Source organism: Trichosurus vulpecula, chromosome 2 (assembly GCF_011100635.1).
Source record: "Trichosurus vulpecula isolate mTriVul1 chromosome 2, mTriVul1.pri, whole genome shotgun sequence".
Lineage (NCBI taxonomy): Eukaryota > Metazoa > Chordata > Mammalia > Diprotodontia > Phalangeridae > Trichosurus > Trichosurus vulpecula.
The window spans coordinates 430392432-430410412 of record NC_050574.1 but is presented as its reverse complement, the minus strand read 5'-3'; the positions used below and the strand labels follow the sequence as shown (position 1 = coordinate 430410412).

The 17981-nt window shown below is 36.9% G+C and overlaps 1 protein-coding gene across 1 annotated transcript in view; it reads left to right on the top strand.

Moving 5' to 3' along the window:
* Positions 1-17981, top strand: part of CFAP47 (cilia and flagella associated protein 47) — a 965255-nt gene that overhangs the window by 590670 nt on the left and 356604 nt on the right. Inside the window, exon 51 of the mRNA XM_036744194.1 lies at positions 4580-4684. Coding sequence (XP_036600089.1) covers positions 4580-4684 — 105 coding nt within the window. The remainder of the gene's footprint in view (positions 1-4579; positions 4685-17981) is intronic.

Sequence of the window (17981 nt, the reverse complement as noted above, 5' to 3'; positions counted from 1 at the left end):
GCTTGTGCTGCCGCTGCTAAGCTCTAGGCCAGTCCTCATCCCACTGTCATAGATCTCTCCTGCCAACCTCCTCAGTTGTGTTGGGCTGGACATAGGTCTCACTCTGACCTTTTGTTGGCTCTGCCACTCCAGAATTCAATTTGAAGAGGTATTTTAAAGTTGTTTGGAGGGGGAGGTTGGGAAAATTCATCTGGGTTGCTGCCTCTACTCCTTCATCCTGGCTCCATCTCCTTCAGTCCTCTTCCAAAGTGCATTCCTGCCAAAGAGTTGACCTAATTGCAGATCTGACCATTTTGCCCCCTGACTCAGTAGATACTAGTGGCTTCCCATTTCTTCTAGGATAAAATATAAGCTGTTTCATTTTTAAAGCCTTTCACAATCTGTCCCAACCTGTACTTCCACCCTTGTTGGATATTACTCCCCTTCCAACATTCTGTGATGGCCGTCCAAACTGGTCTTCTCTTGGTTTGTCCCATACAACATTTCATCTTCCATTCCAAAGGCATAGGCCTTTGTCCTGGGCATCCCACATACCTAGAATGGGCTCCAGCCCATAGATACCCTCTCTTTCTTTCAGATGCAGTAGAAATAACATACCCTACATGTCTTTCTACATCTTTATAATTGCTTGCTTCTTTCTTCCAAACTACCTTGTATTTGATTATTTTGTGTGTGTGTGTGTGTATACACATATATCTAATCATTTTTATTTATATTGCATATACTTTTCACAAGTATTTATGTCCCCTCCCTCTTTTGAATCGCAAGTAGCATTTGTTTGTTCATTGAACGTAGAGAGCACAGTGCCTGGCACACAGTAGGCACTTAATCAATCTTGATTAATTTATTGGTTGATCTGAGCTTGAATTGCAGACAAGTGCAGAGAGTTAGAACAGATTTTTAAAATAAAGTAAATTGCTTTTGTAATGGATAAAGAGAGGTCTAGGGTTACTCAGGGAGAGTCTTTTGGGTAATTCCATTTTATAATAACACACACACTCCATCCCCCCTTCCTCCTGGCATTAAATTTGCTTATGTAAGTACTCCAGTAAGCCTGACAGAACAGTGCAACCACAGAATTTACAGGCATACCAGGCCACGGCAAGGTCTTTATCCAGGCAGTTAGACTTGGCTTGGAGACAAGGAATAAAAATCACATAAAAAAACAAATGCCGCTGTCCCTTGGTGGTTGCTCAGGCTTCTTGAAACCCCAACTCATGTGATTCACTCCACAGAAATCTCAGAGGTATACTAAGAGAAACCAGGGAAATTGTATTAGCTAGCTGCTGAGGGACTCCCATGAATATCTCCACATCCTAAGCCCCTTCACTTTAATTATTTATCTTTTCTTGAATTTAAATTGTACAATTTGGAAGTGAAAGTGCTATGTCTACCTCCTTATTTCAGTATCCCCAAGTAACCCCAGTCCATAGAACCTCAACCACCTTCTGGTCCTACTTTACAGACCATTCTTTTTGTTACTTGATATTGTATGTCTGCCCATTAGGAAGCTATTTGTGTTTCCCAGGGATACCAGGATTAAGAAATGAGACTCTTGTTCTGATGGAGAACTCAAAAATAATAGTGGCCATTTATCTCTCTTCTTAGTTCAGTGCTAAAATTATAGCTAGGCAATAGGTCTTTTTCATCATCCCCCTTCCCCACTTGCCTGCCTGTCTGTCTCCTTTTTCCTTTCGCTCATTCTTTTCATTGGCAAAGAAATATCTCACTGCAGGGACTGCCTCTACCAGTCAAAATCAGTACCTGTTTTGTTCTGCGAATTAAAGTGTTAGATAGTTGCCTGGGGCTCTGGATGATTAGCCTAGAGTCACACAGCTAGTATGAGTCAGAGTTGGGATTTGAACCCAGGACTTCCTAGACTCTATGGTCAGCTCTTGTTCCATTATGCCATGCTCCTGTTCTATAGCTCTTTCTTCTTAAAGAAAGTAATCGTATTATAGGCTTGTATACATGCAGGTGAATTACTACCCCTTTATGTGACGCTTTTCCTGATCCTACCAAATATTAGGGCTCTTTCTTAACTCAAATTATGTTGCATTTACTTATAGTTGTATTGTTGTGTGGCCACAGTAGAACTTCAGCTACCTGTGGGCAGGGACTGTTTTTTAGTTTTCTTTTTTTTTGTCCCTAGTCCATTCACAGCACAATGCCTTGTACATAGCAGGTATGTAGGAAATGTTTGTTGAATTGGATTTAATGCCATTCTTATGCCTTGCTCTGACTTTTAATGTCATCAGACATGATGTTTCAAGGTTCTGCTGGGGTTTCATTCTTTAATTTATCCAGTTTATTCAAAAGCCCATTTGATATTTGCGATGTTACCAGGCCTCTTTAAAATTATATTGACATTTTAGTAAATTTTAAATATACCAAATGTTCTTTGAAAGGTGAGCCTAGCTAATTTGGCCATTTACCTTTTACATTTCAGTGGTAACTCACATATTAATCAGAACTTTGGCAGATTGGTTGTGTTGTCATGCTAGCTGGTCATGTTCAAAGTGTTCACACCTGCTTTAGGAATATTTAAATTGTTTTCTACAGTTTCAGTTATAATTCTGGCTTTCCACTTTGTGAATTAATTTTTTTGATTACTCTAAGCAAGAGTGAAATAAGGATGGAGAACTCAGAAACTCCATGTCCAATTCTAGAAAGAAAAGAAAAAAACTTCAGCAAACTTTTGTGGTTCAGTTTTTTTTTTTCATGTCTGACTCTTTGTGGCCCCATTTGGTGTTTGTTTTAGCAAAGATACTGGTGGAATGGTTTGTAACTCCTTCTCCAATTCATTTTACAGATAAGGAAGCCTAGGCAAATAGGATTAAGTGACTGGCTAGTATGCGTCTGAGGCCAGTTTTGAACTCAGGAAGATGAATCTTCCTGACTCCAGACTCAGAATTCTGTCATACACTGTGCCACCTAGATGCCAACAACCTTTCTAGCTCAAATTATTTTAGAACTAGAAAGCTATGTCATTTGGGTAATATATTTTTACTTTTGTTGATCTGTCTGTGAATTCAAAGTAAATAAAACTTCTCTTGCGGAAATTCCACTAAAATTGAATACTCTCAAAATTCAAATTAATTAGTTTGAGATAGCTCATCAGTGGAAGCAGTCATTTTCTACTCAATCTTGAGGTTCCCAAATATTCTGTGACAATTATTTGATGGTGGGGAATGTCAGATTTGGAATCAGGTTTGAATTCTCACCAAGATATTTCCTAGCTGTGTGACCTTAGACAAGTCACTTTAACTTCTTGGAGTCTCATTTCCCCCCTCCACAGAAGGGACAATAAGAACACATGCCTCAGAGGGTGGTTGTTGTGAAGGCCAAATGAGACAATGTATGCGCATCCCTTTGCAAGCTTTAAAGTATATTGTAAATGTCAGCTTAGGATTGTTCCTGTTCTTCTCATCGTGTATTCAATGGAGTTCCTATAGAAATGATGGGGGAAAAGTCACTGTCCTAATTTTGTTCTTTTAATATTTGGTGGACTCGTGGATAAAATGATTGCTGTTTTAGTTGGATAAAAAAATTGGAATGTAAAGTTGAACTCTGTAAGCTCATTGAAAATATCTTCAGTTCATTTCCAATGATAAAGGATGACAGGAATAATGCATAGTTCACTCTGTCCTTACATCGTTTGGATTTCTTCTATTACATCTTTTAATTTGAAGAGCTTTTCATTCCACAGAGGTTGGAGGTTATTGGTACTTGGTATGTTGGTATCTATTTAAAACATTATTCATAAATCTGTATGGGTCAATGACCTGTCTGGGTGATTGTGGTTATTATGGTTGGTCCGTGATGATGTTTCATTTTGACTTCAGTTTATTTCTTGAATTCATAAGAACATTTTGGAGTTTATATTTGTTGTATAAGGATTTGTCATTTGCTACTTTATGAAAGGTAATAAGCTTCTTGTGTATAATCTAGCCAGTTGATTGTATCTTCCCAACAATTTGGTAGGTACTAACTTTTTTTTCTGATCTGTGGTGATATATTACACAATCTCTCTGTCTCTGTCTCTGCCACAAGTCCTGTCTCTGTCTCTCTGTCTCTCTCTCTCTCTCTCTCTCTCCCCTCTCTCTCTCTCTTTCTCTCTCTCTCCCCCTCCCTCCCTCCCTCTCTCTCCCTCCTTCTCTCTCTCTCCAAAATGTGCATTGGTCGATAATGCCAAGCTTCTTAGGAATAACATTCCCATAATTTGTGGTTGAAATGATGTGGATTTGATTTATTATGATAAATCCTTTTATTTCTGTAAAGAAATCCTCATAACTCATTTGTTGTTATATTGTTATCATTTGTTCCTGGAATGTTATAGAAAACATTTTTTCCAACATGAACAATAAGTTCTTTAGCATTCTTCTTGTTATTGAATCTAACATATCTTTGGATACAGATATAGATATCAGTTTTAATTGATCACCTGATACCTGGAATTCAGGTTTTGCCTGATATTTGTTAGTTTCTGTCTAAGGCAGCATTAATACATGAGGGTGGCAGACTATCTTATAAAACGAATGCCCTGGTTAATCTAACATCTGGTATCTGTTTGTTTTAGGTGCAATTTCATTTGTTGCTGAAGACACAGAACAGAATGATTCACAAGACACAAATAATGAACAATCCCTTCAGAAATGGTTATTAGAAACATCAGAAAGTCTGGGTATGGCCAATGCTGATATGTTTATTGTTACAGATTATTTTATCATCAGTTTGAATAAGGCTCAGCTTTTAGTCACATTGAGTGGAATATTTATTTTTATGCGGCAACTTGCATCTCCCTGAATAACGCATTCCCAAATATTCTCACATAGAATTTTTTATCCTCTCAAGATTCATTTTTGTATAGTTTAGTGTCTTTTTTCTTCTATAATGTCATTAAACAGCTGGTACTTTGTAATAACTCACACTAAAGTTAGCCTACTATCAATCATATCATAAAGCATTACACAGAGTTTTCTGCTATTATTGAGATGCTGATTAATGGATGATAAAATATTAAGGGCTATTATAAAGAAAGCAAGGTGCAGGTGTTAGCAAAACTATGGAAATAAACTTAAAATATATCATAGGGCTTTCCCTACTTCATTCCAACCATGCTAAATACTTCCTTTTAATGCTCCTTGATTGAACTGCTTTCGTTGAATGTTGCTAAATTCTTTTCCTATTCTTCCTAGAGCTTCCCATTGCCAAGGAATTTGGAAGGTTGTTTTTTGATTGGCTAACAATGTGATGTCTCTTTCAGAGTATTGAAGTGATATCCACTGCTTCCCTTCCTTGTTCACAGAATACAGACACAAAGCTGAATATATGTGTGTGTGTATGCACACGTATATACATATATAAACATATATATTATATATACATATATACACATATAAAAACATATATGTTATACACACACATATATATACATTATATATATATATATATATATATATAGTTTTTCCATTGATACATGATTAGAATAATTTAAATTGTACTATAGTTGTGGTTTAAATTTAAAAGGGATATTGATAAGTAGGAGCTTGCCTAGAGGAGCAGGTTTAGAGTGACAAAGGCATCTGAAATTTTAATGTGAGTAATGTTTAAGGAACTAGGAATATTTAGCCTGGAGAAGAAGAAGTTAGGTTTATAGCTCTCTGCCATCACATACAAAGGTTTAGGTAACTGAAATTAAAACTCTAGAGTTGGAAAGGATCTCAGAGGCCACCTAATCTAATCCCACTTTTTGCATTTGGGGAAACTGAGGTTCAGGGAAGTTAAAGGGCTTGTTAAAGGTAACACAGGGAGTAAGCCTCAGACGTGGGATCTGAACCCAGACCCTCTAACTCTAGTAGTAGTCATCTTTCCACTTTGCCATATTGTTTGCAGAGGGGTAATATCAGGACCAATGAGTGAACATTTCAAAGGACACTGATTTTAGTTAAATATAGGGAAGAAAATATCTAACCAGAAGAACTTTGTAAAATATAATGTTTTTTTGAACATAGCTAGTTCTTTCCCTCTCAAGGTATCAAGATAAAGGAGGATGATCACTAATTGAGTTTGCTGTAGAAGTGCTTCATCCATCAGACAGAATACTGTGCTTTGTAATCTATAAGTTGTCTTCTAATTCTGATATCACATGATTCTGTGAGCCTCTTTTCATATTTCTCTAATAAATTTTTTTGAATTTCATAGATAATTTTTACAGATTTTTATTTTATAGATAATTTCATAATTTTTATAGATAAATTTTTATAGATATTTTTCAAGTTCTATTAGTTTAAAGAACTAATTGGCATACAATACATGGATTTTTTATGTGGCTATAGTCATTTGCATAGGGAGGTATATATTTTTCCTTCTATGATGTAAGGGTTCGAGGCATGTAATAAGTTGTGATCATGGTATTAAAAAGGAAGAAGAGGAAGAAGAAAACATTAATGAGCATAAAAAATAAGCAGAAGATGGAAATACTTCAGAAAGGAGCATACACCTGTCAGACAGCATTGGAATTACCATGTTAAATTTTATATGTCCTCTTCCCTCCCTCAAAAATCCCCCACTTAGTACGCAGTAGAAGTTCATAGCTTCATAAGCAGTCCTCTTTTCCTGTTCTTTGTACAAGGAAATGTTTGTTAAGTTTGTCAGGTTCATATTCCAAAAAATGATTTAATTTAAAAAAATAATAAGTTGGAATAAAGGGTGAATGTACATCACTTACACAAGTAAGAGTATTATGTGTTATTGTTTTTTTTTGCCCAACAGTCAGTTTCTTTCAAGTCAGGCTTCTCAGTTTTTCTCTTGCTTTGGTGACCTGAAGAGAGGTTGGAATTGCCCATCTTCTCTTTTGAAACTGGGAACCAGAAAAGTTTGGATTTCTTTTATCCCTTGCTTTCACCAACTTCACTTGCCCCTCATGAAGATTTATTACTAAATAGCAATCGATCTTTACCAACGAGGAGTGAGTCACAGATAATTGGCCCTTTGAACCAAGGATTATGCACAGATGACAAAATGATGGAGGTTTTAGCCAAAATGTAAAGAAAGTTTGAAAAATTGGTAAAGTCCTTAGCATCCAGTAAAAGCATTCTAGTAGAGAAGAATACAGGATAGTCTTTTTAGAATGAAATATAAAACTACATGAAGTGATTGCCGTTGTGCAAATGCAGCTGAAAAAACCCAGAAATTATAGTGCATCACGAATTAACTGATGGAGTAGGGATAACTGTATTGCTAACTCATAGTATACCATAATCCCTAAATCTTTTCGAACAGGAATCACAGAAAAGAAGTTATCCTTCATTTATCTGAATCACTCTGCATTTGTGTATGTTTTTAGCAGTGTAGTAGTACTATTACAGAAATCAGAAAAGCTACCATGATACTGTAATGGGTAAAAGGACTACTTGTTATATATCATTTGGTTCCCCTTTTTCTTGACTAGAATAGTTTTATGAACATAGGAAGCAGTCAGTAAGTTATTGCTGGTAATTGATTAAGGGGGGAAAGTCGTAGCATTTTAAGGGTCCCCTTTAAACAAACCATTTTGTGGTGTGTTAAGGATGCAAATATTGATACAATATAGATAAAGCTCTCAAGAAACTCAGTCTAATGGCAAGAAAAGACATAAACAGAAATAATTATGAGATAAGTGCAAAGAAGAGTTCTAGGAAAAGTGTTATGAGATGTTTGAGGAGGGAGAGATAAGTTTCGGGTAAGGGATTCAGGAGAAGGTTTCATACGTGAGAAGGCACCTGAATTAGGCTTGGGAAGATGGAAGGGACATCATTAGCTGTAATATGGTGATTTAGGACCTCTTATCAATATACTGGGGCTGGCATGAACATAGGCAAAATTATCAAAACAGACAGAAAGAATGGGAAGGCAAAGAGCAATGTTTGGCTAAAATGTACAGTGTAGGAATGAAGGTTGAGGATAGATTTTAAACGCATGAAATGCTAAGTGCAGAAGGTTTATATTTTATTAAGTAGGCAACAGGTTTTCACTAGGGGTTTTGGAGTATGGCGGTGACATGAAAAATATTTACTCTTGTGGTGGAAAGAGTGATAAACTTGGAGTCAAGTTCTAACTCCATCTCAGATACTTACTAACAGAGTAAAAACGGGCAAGTAATTTCACCTCTAAATGCCATTGTTTATCTGTAAAATGAAGGTAATAATTTGTATTATTTATCTTACTGGGTAGTTGGGAGGAAAAAGCCCAAGAGAAAAGAAAGGTTTTAAAAATAATTATTATTAAGAATGGATTGAGAAAGGAGTAGAATGGGAGAAGGAAGATCCAACTAGGTGATTATTATAACATTGTGGTCAAGCAGAAATGAAGGCCTGAACTACAGTGGTTGCATTGTAAGTAGGGATGACTACATGACTTTCTCCAGCATCATTCATCAACATGTAGATAGAAAAAGAACAGGTGTAGGGATAAGTAAGAGCTGGGATTTGGCAAGGCATGCCTGGTAATAAAACAAAAAGCAAAGTATTCAAGGGTAACTTAGAATGTTTAGTTGAATTGGTCAACTATATAGGACCAACACTCTGAAGGAAGAGAATTGAGGCCAATATAGGTAGGAGTGATGAAATATGAGAATAAGTGACAGAACTGGAGGTTGGAGGGGAGATGAAAAATAAATTTAAGTAGAGTGAGATAAGGGTTTAGGAGAGGAAGATAAGAAGTTGTCATTGCATAAGGGAATTTCAGAGTTTTGGATCATATTGGTAGAACAGTTATAGGTGATGATTGTATAAAAGCTGTGATCATCTCTGCGTGTGACTGAGATAGAGCAAAGAGAGAGGACATGGGAGCTGATGAAGTGGGATAACTGGGAGAACAGTGTGTTCTGAGGAACCATCAGTAAGCGTGCTAAAGTTCCCAATGAAAGGACCAGGGACTGAGGTAAAGATCATTACAATGGGTGGAGTATGAAATTCCTTGAGAAAAGAGGGAGAATGACCTGGATGCTGCAGATTCGTGAGTCTGAATGTGAGATGAATGATAAAGATAGAGGAATTAACCGTGATCTAGAAGCTGCTGAATGATGGTGGCAAAGGGACAGTCTGAATGTGAAAGACAGGAGGAAGAATGTGTCGTACTGGGGGAGGGGGGATGGTGAAAGATGAAATGTCTTCTTTCTGGGGAAATGCAGGTTGGTATTATCCCAAGACAGAAGAGTATAGAAGTAAAGAGATTGAGAATGAAGGGCAGTGTATCCAGAGTGAGGACTTGAGAGGACACAAGGAAATGGGAGGGCAGAGGTCATGGCTAAAGTAGATAGGAGTCAAATGTGAGAAGATCTAGCAGGGGAAAAGAATTTCCCCCAAACAAACATTGACTGAATTATAAAGAGCACAAGATGGGAACATAGCATTTCTGCCCTTTGGTTCCGAGAGTAATAGATTCCTCTTCGTATGACAGCCCTTCATATAATTCAAGACAGTTATTATCCTTTAGCCTTCTCTAGTTCCACCAACTAAGTAAAAAGTGGAATGATTTCAGTATCTCTGCAGATTGGAGGTGGATTTTCTTTATATATAATCCAGTTTGTGAATGCCCTTTGTAACATATGACAACTAGAAATGAATGCAGTCATCCAGAAATTGTCTCGTCAGGGCAGATTGCAGGGGGGCTAGCACTGCCTCTCTTAAAACAGTCTAGGGTTACATAAGCTTTTTTGGTTTCACTGACACACAATTGAAGCATACTGAGTTTGGCCAATAATAACTTTCAGAAAAAGGTACACTGAACAAGGTCAAGATTGCTGGAACAAAGCTAGAGCTTATTGTTAAATTTTCAATGTGAGCATTTACACATCAGGGCTTGATTTATTTTATTGTCAAGATTTAAGATTTAAGAAAGTTTGGGGAGATGTTAATAATGCAGATTAAAATTAAAAGTTTGCCTTGCAAATATTCTTCCTGGGGAGGCTGTTGTTAAATATTAACCAGCACACCCTCACTTTCATACCTTTTTCTCTCAAAGTTTTGTCACCACATCTTGTGAAGTCCCCATGCTGTATTGGTGAAGTTGTTCATTTGAGCCTGATTATAATTTATTTTAATCTCTATTACATTACATTATGTTAGCTTTAGCTTGGCACTTCAGATTGTTAAAATATTTTTGAATATTCCATTATCTAATGCATTAGCTTTTCATTCTTACTGGTTTCAGTGTTGACTGCTATCCGTAAATGACTATGCTTTGCATATGGTCGTTTAATTTTGAATTTACCTAGAACTCTCATCTAGCATGAATGACTGTCAAATACTTTTGTTTTTGTTTTTAGAAATCTTGTTTAGTTTTTTACACCATTCTCCTGATCATCTACTAGAATAGCCACCTCTTAAAAAAGAAATGAGGTTTAATTTCAAATCCTATTCTCCTTATAGAGTCGTTAGCTTTTTTGTCGCTGCCTCCTTTTCTAGGTGTTATGTAGTCATTCCTTCAAAAATACACCCTAGAATTTTGCTAAGAATTGAATTCAGTCTCATTAGTCCATAATTTGCAAACTCTTCTCACTTTCTTTTTTGAAAATTGAGACGTTTGCTATTTACCATGTACCTCTTCTATTTTTCACCATTTTCCAGACATCACTAAGAGTGTAACAACCATCACACCCACCCATTCTTTCAACACCCTTGGATGCAGTTTCTCTGAAGTTTGTAACTTAAAATATTTTTTAATTAAAGGCTAGATGCTCTTGGATCATCTCCTTCCTTGTCTTGAGTTTCAAAATTAGTGAATTTTGTTCTCATTTTTCCCTCCCCATTCAAAGTTGCCAGAGAAAGAAGCAAATTAGATTGAGTAGTTCTGCCTGCTCACAGTTGTCTTTTCTCATCATTCTATCCACACTGAATGACAATACTTATAGTCTTTGCCAGCTTTTATCCCTCTCTTTCCTCAAACATAGCTTGACAAACTCTTTTCTATTTTCCTTAACATTCATTTCCAGCTTTAGCATATTCTGAGCTTCATTGCTTTTGACAGCATTTTTACATTACATATGCCAGTCTTGGGGACATCTTCCATTATCTGTCCTTGCTTTCATCTTCTACATCTTTTAAAAATGTGTCCGTTGAGTTTTTTGTATATACAAAGTGAATTGGGACATCCACTTATCTTCAGTCAGATACCTCTTTACTTCCTCATGGTTTATGTTTGCAAGAACATTTACAAACAGCCACAAATTCATTGACTTCATGATTTTATTCTTGAAGGCTTTCTATTACTATCCTGTGTAGGATTTAGAACAGTGGAAGTACTCAAAAGAGTGAAGATTTTTAGGTAGTTTATAACAGATGGCCTCAATATTCTGAAAAAAATGGAAGCAGCAGTCATCTCCCAGGAATGAAGGGGTAGGAGATAAGGGTTGTAGATTGAGGAGACAAAAGAGAGTGTTGGCTTTAATAGTCAATAAATAATTGCCAAGTAGTAGTGAAAGTCTAGCTATGGTTAGAAAGCATAAGTTTTTAGAAGACAGCTCAGCGTGCTTTCTCTAAAAAATGGTAGTATATAATAATGACAATTCCTATAGTTTGTTCAAGTGACAACTTTAATGTAAGTCATTAATTTTAAATCAATAAAATATTTATTATATATCTGTTTTATATTTATTATATATTTCATTGTATATACATTCCATCCTATATATTCCATATATATCCATTATTTCTATTATATATCACATTACATATATATTTATATATTTCCCATAAATTAGGCACTGAGAAAGACACAATCTCTGTCTTTAAAAATGCCTACAGTCTAGCTATGAATTTGAGAGTAATTCATGAAACAATAGTGATGATTATGGAAATAGATAATTTGTTATTAATTTGAAAAAGAAATATTATAGTTTAGAAACATATAAATGGTGTTTGAATTGAAAATTAGGGATGAATTCATTAGAGATGATTCGGGAAATGATTCATGTAACTATTGAATATTCAGCTGCTCCTAAAAGGCACGCTCGTGTTAGGGGGGTTAAAAATGTTTTGAAGAGGGAGTAATTTAAGTGAAGGGATAAGGAGGGTTGGTGGCATTGAAAAAACCAAAATAGTAGTAGTAGATATATTCTATTGAGTAATAGTGGGAAAGGATGACTAAAGTTGAGTCATGTTATGAAAAACCTTAAAAGCCAGGAAGACTTAGTATGGTAAGACCCAAGGAACCACAGGAAGTTGCTGAGTAGTAGGCTTAACGATTAAAATGATGTTAAAATAATATACAACTTGAGTTAGGAGAGAAAGATCTTGGAGTCATGAAAGGCAGCTAAAAGAAGCCTTCCATGATATGATAAAAACATGGACTAAAGTGGTAGCAGTGAGACTAGAGAAAAAGGTTGACAAAAATTTTCAAAAGAAAAATTAATAATATGAATGACTGTGTGTGAAGATGAAGGAAGGGGATAAGTCAATGATGGCTCAAAAGTTACACACCACAGGTACTGGAAGAAAAGTTATTTTATTGACAGAGATCAAGATGTAAGAAGTTGAAGCATGCTTGAGTAGATGTTTAGTTCATTTCGGGTATGTTGAATTTGAAATGATGGCAGTACATCTCTGTCAAATAAGAGAATGGGCAGGAGATAGTCTTGGTGGTTATCAGTATGGAAATGACACTTAAAATTATGAAAATGATTAAAATTATGAATGACACTTAAATTGACTTAAAATGACATTTCAAATTATGAAAATGATCTGCTCCCAGGGAGAAAGCATAATAATGGGGAAAAAAGTTATGAATCAAGGACGGTCTTGAGGAGAACACTTTGGATTAGTAGGAGGAGGAAAATGAGAATATAGAAGAGTAATTGGAAAGATAGGAGTAGAACAAGGGTGAAAGGAAACTAAGGAGATTAATTTTAAATTGTGCATTAATTAGTGCAGAGGAACTTAATGAACTTGATGTAGAAATAGGAATATTATCCTTTGTTTTAGACTTCATGCATCTCCCTATAAAATTTGTTCCTGTTCTTTACATCTATGACAGGTGTACTTATTAGAGGGTTATTTGTCAATCCGTTCATACCTCAGTGAGCATGAATGGTTAAGATGCACCAATTGGGGATAATCTGATTGAATAAAGTAGTTGTTTAGTTACCCTTATGGGTTAGGACCGTAAAGGAGGTCTTTAAGACATATCTAGGCCCTTGGTGGGGAAGCCTTGAGACAGCTCAGTTGAACAGTTAGACAGACAGACAGACAGACAGATGCACACCCACACCCACCCACACCCACACCCCCCCACACACATACAGAGACATAGACAGAGAGACAGACAGAGACTCATACCTGAGTTAAGAGTGGGCCTGGGTCCCAGATAGAGGGAAAGCTAAAGAAAACTACAGAGAGACAAGGGTAGAAGTTAAATGTGCTCAGAACCATGTATCCTTCCCCCTCCCCCATACTCAAACCCCAGCTCTCAAGAGACTTTAGAGCCACATGGCCTAAGTTTCTGAGTAGCAGAACAGGGATATCCTTGACAATACTGAGCTCTTGAAATGTTCCCAGATCTGGTTTTCTAAAGAGATATTTCCTAGACAGTGCCAAACAATTGGGGAGAAAGCAGATAATATATGTGACCCCAAGGCTAGTAGGGTGACAAAGGAGTGAGCTATGATGTGAAGGAGAATCAGGGTTGGGGAACCTGCAGCCTCGAAGCCACATGTGGCCTTTATGGTCCTCGGGTGCAGCCTTTTAACTGAGTCCAAGTTTTACAGAACAAATCCTTTTATTAATGGGATTTCTTCTGTGAAGTTTGGATTCAGTGAAAGGGCCACACCTGAGGCCCTAGAAGGCCAAATATGACGTTGAGGCCTCAGGTTCCCACACCTGGATTGACTTTGCTTTCGTGTTAGTACAATGTGTTATTTAAACTGAACAGGTCGAATGGGAAGAAGTTTACCTTTCTCGTGATCCTGAGTGTCTTTTCCTTCAGGAGGGAACCTAAATCATAAGTTAGCATTACTTGTCTTGAGAATTATGTTGATACCTGGGAAGAGGGAAGAATTCACTGTAAAAGAAAGAGAATTTCATTATTGATGGACTACTATGAGTCCTTTGTCTTTTCTGCATTCTGCCTATGGGATGAAATAAAGGCTGCTTCATACCTAAAATTCATCGTTACCTTGAATGTTTGCATTGGAATTGCGATCACTTTACTCACATCTGTGAGGACCTAGAAATGAGCTGTATTTTAAGATTTCCAGAGAAAATTATGGATGCGGTCAAAACAAAATGAAAAGATTAGATATGGGGTGAGTGTGGGAGGTTGCCAAGATTGAGCCTAGTCCCTGTCAATTGATGACCTGGGGTGATAGTCCACGAATTTCACAAATATTAGGTTAGAAGACAAATCTGTGGTAGATTAATTGTGAGTAAAATAGGTTGAAGATGATTCTGAATGTTTTCAGATAAAATAATTGTTAGAAAGAAATTTTAAATCCCTATTTTCAGCAGTTGTTGCAGCTTGCCCTTATCGCCATCATCCAACATTTAGTCCTGAATCTTGTAGGTTTAAAAACTAAGATTCCTCAGATCACTCCATGTGACCAGGCCCTGGCAGACTGATGACTACTAACCAAATTCTCATAGACTAATTTATAAACTAGAATGCTAGTGTCTTAATTTACACTGAGAATGATAATTGCTGGGTAGACAGCAGTAGTCATGTTACTGATCAGTATCTTCTCATCCCAGTAGTGAAACCTCCTTTGGAGACTGAATTAAGATCAAATGTTAGTGATTTTAAAATCAGAGTAAAGGAAGGTAGATTATCTGAAGGGAAATCTATATTAAGCTACGGTAGACTGGCAAATCACCCTTTTTCACTGTAGGGGTGTTTGTACCTGGCAAAAATAATGAATGACATTCATCCAGTGCTTTTTTGTATATATTATCTCACTGGCTGTCATAACAACCCTGGGAGGTAAGGAACTTCATTGTTATCGTCCTCTTATTCTGATAAGGCAACTTAGACTACCAGAGGTAGGGTGACTCTCCCAAGGTTAAATAGTTAATGAGTAGCCCAGCTGGGACTGGAGTTGTCTGGACCCCAAATGAAACTTTTTCAGTTATTACTCTGTCTCTGGAATACTTCTGTGAGTTTTCTAAGATATTCTTATTACTGGATAGGGCTATCTAGAGACATGCTGACAAATTATTCTTTTATCTTGACTACATGAAAATAATATCCCTTTTGTAAATACACAGAGCTAGCCAGGTGACAAAGTGGATAGAGAGCTGGGCCTGGATTTTGAAAGACCTGAATTCAAATCTGGCCTATGACTCTTTCTGAGTTAAAAATCTGACTGCAGACACTTACTAACTGTGTGACCCTAGGCAAGTCACTAAGCCCTATTTGCCTCAGTTTCCTCATCTATAAAATGAACTGGGAAAGGAAATGGCAAGCCACTCCAGTATCTTTACCAAGAAAACCCAAATGGTGTCACGAAGAGTTGGACATGATTAAAAATGACTAAATAATACTAATGATTTATATACCCTTGCCCTCTATGGCTATAGATAGCTTGCATTTATTCTCTTAAAAACTGCTTGTTAATGTTTTGACCATTTATCATTTAGGAGATGTCTCTTATTCTTATAAATTTAGATCATTTTCTTATGTATCTTGGAAGTGAGATTCAGAGAAACTTGAAGCAAACATGCCCCCCCTCCAGTTTTCTGTTTCTTATTTAATTTTAGCTACATTGATTTTGTTGAGCAAAAATGTTTTGATTTATATAATCAAAATTGTCCATTTTGTCTTCTATGATTTTTTTTATCTAACGTTTAGTCATGAACTGTACCCCAACCCATAGATCTGATAATTAACATTTTTCCCTTCGCTCCTCTAATTTGTTAAAGATGTGATCTTTTATACCTAGGTCATATATGCATTTGAGGCTTTTCTTTGTATGTGCTATGAGGTGTTTCTCTAAAACTAATTTTTTTCCAGACTGCTTTCCACTTGTCTCAGCAGTTTTTGCCAAAGAGCAAGATCTTACCCCAGTAATTGGGTTCTTTGGAGTTATTGAAAACTAGGTTTACTTCTCTATGTTTTGTATCTAAGCTGTTCCATTGGCCAACCTCTATCTTTAAATCAGTACCAAATCATTTTGATAATGCTTTGTAAATAGTTTGAGATCTGCTACTGCCTCTTTCCCATTTTTTTCATCATTTCTCTAGAAATTCTTGATCTTTTGTTCCTGATGTAGTGTTTTTTGAGGCAGCAACTTGGCCATGTGTTCAGTCAAATTGGGTGACTTTCCTAGTCACTTGGAAGACTGGGGTTTGCAGAGTTTCCAGATGAGAGATATATGACTTCCAAAAGCCTAATTTCTTCCCCGTTCCTTCTAGTTGGAGTTCATTTCTTTAGGTCAGAGGAGCATTGATCCTCCCTCCCTTTGATTGCTTTTATCTCTGAATTCTTGATGCCACAAAAACTGGAGAGTTGATAAGGTGATTTACAAAACAGGGTCTCTATCTTTGGATTCTTCTATTTACAACCTTGTTTTTTTAATCTTTTTCCTATCAGATATTTTTTCCTACTCCCACCATTCTTACTATGCCCAGTGCCCTTCCTCATTCTAGATCCACATATGGTGATCAGGGCTTCGTGGGTGTCAGAATATAATTTGATCTTGAAATTCCTGTTCTGTGCGGATGTGTCTGACCTAAGAAAACTCTCCCTGTGAACTGAGGCTGAGAGATATTAAGTGAATTGCCCGATCATACAGCTAGAACATTTTTAGGCAGGATTTGAACTCAGGTCTTCCTGAATCATAGTCCAGTTCACTGTTCCACATTCTATCTGCTATAGCACACAGCTGCCCTGTTAGTTTTAACTTGATTTCCTCCTTCCATTCTTCTTTTACCTTCACTCCTGAAAGCCCTGTTAGTTTTAACTTGATTTCCTCCTTCCATTCTTCTTTTACCTTCACTCCTGAAAGTTCACATCTCATCCTCTACCATCTGTAGGATGGGAGTGAAAACTATAGAGAGCATTGAAAGTAGCCTTTTTACCCCCTGACAGCAGGAGCTCTTCCAGGGTAGCCATTTGTAAAGCTTTGGAACTACTGCCCAGGGGCCTGGATGACCTGCTTACTTAGTCAGTGAAAAGTGGCAAAACCCACTATATGCAGGTGGCCATAGATCACGGTGACATGCTTTTATATCCCATTCAGCTGTCCACCCCAGCCATCTTCTTGTCTTCTTCCCTGTAGCCGGGATGGTCTCCTCTCCCTTGTTATGGGAGATACAATCAAATGCATACAACAGTTATTTCTGAAAGACATTTGATTTGGTTAAATAGACTTCTCTGTGGCTCCACGTGCTATGTCTTGACTTCCCAGAACAAAATGCCCTTGCCTGACCAGCTCTGTCTTAAGTGTTCTGTCTTGCCCTATTAAGATTTAAGCTCCTTGGGGTCACCTTTTTCACTTTTATATTTGTATCCTCAGCATTTCGGATCCTCAGCTTGGCATAAAGTGAGCTAATAAACATTTTGAAATGCCATTTGTTCATTCATTATGTCTGTCAAGAGCCACTGTAGAACAAAGCTGATTTGGAATTCACTCTTTTTGCTGCCTCTTTCTATAGGGATTTGGGAAGGGACTAATATTTCCTGAACCAAAAGTTCCGCTTAATCCATGTCCTCCTCCATCCCCTCCTCTTCAAGTCAGAGGTTGAGTATTTGCTTAAGCCCTCACCATTCAAAGCAACCTCGCCTGTCTTCAGCAAACATCTCCTTTCTAAGCTAGGGCAAATTGTTTTTACGTTTGTAGGGCTGTATTTTTTTTAAATACATTTTATATTTATTTAATATTTTAGTTTTCAGCATTGATTTTCACAAGAGTTTGAATTACAGATGTTCTCCCCATTTCTACCATCCCTCTCACTCCAAGATGGCATATATTCTGGTTACCCCGTTCCCCATTCAGCCCTCCCTTCTGTCAT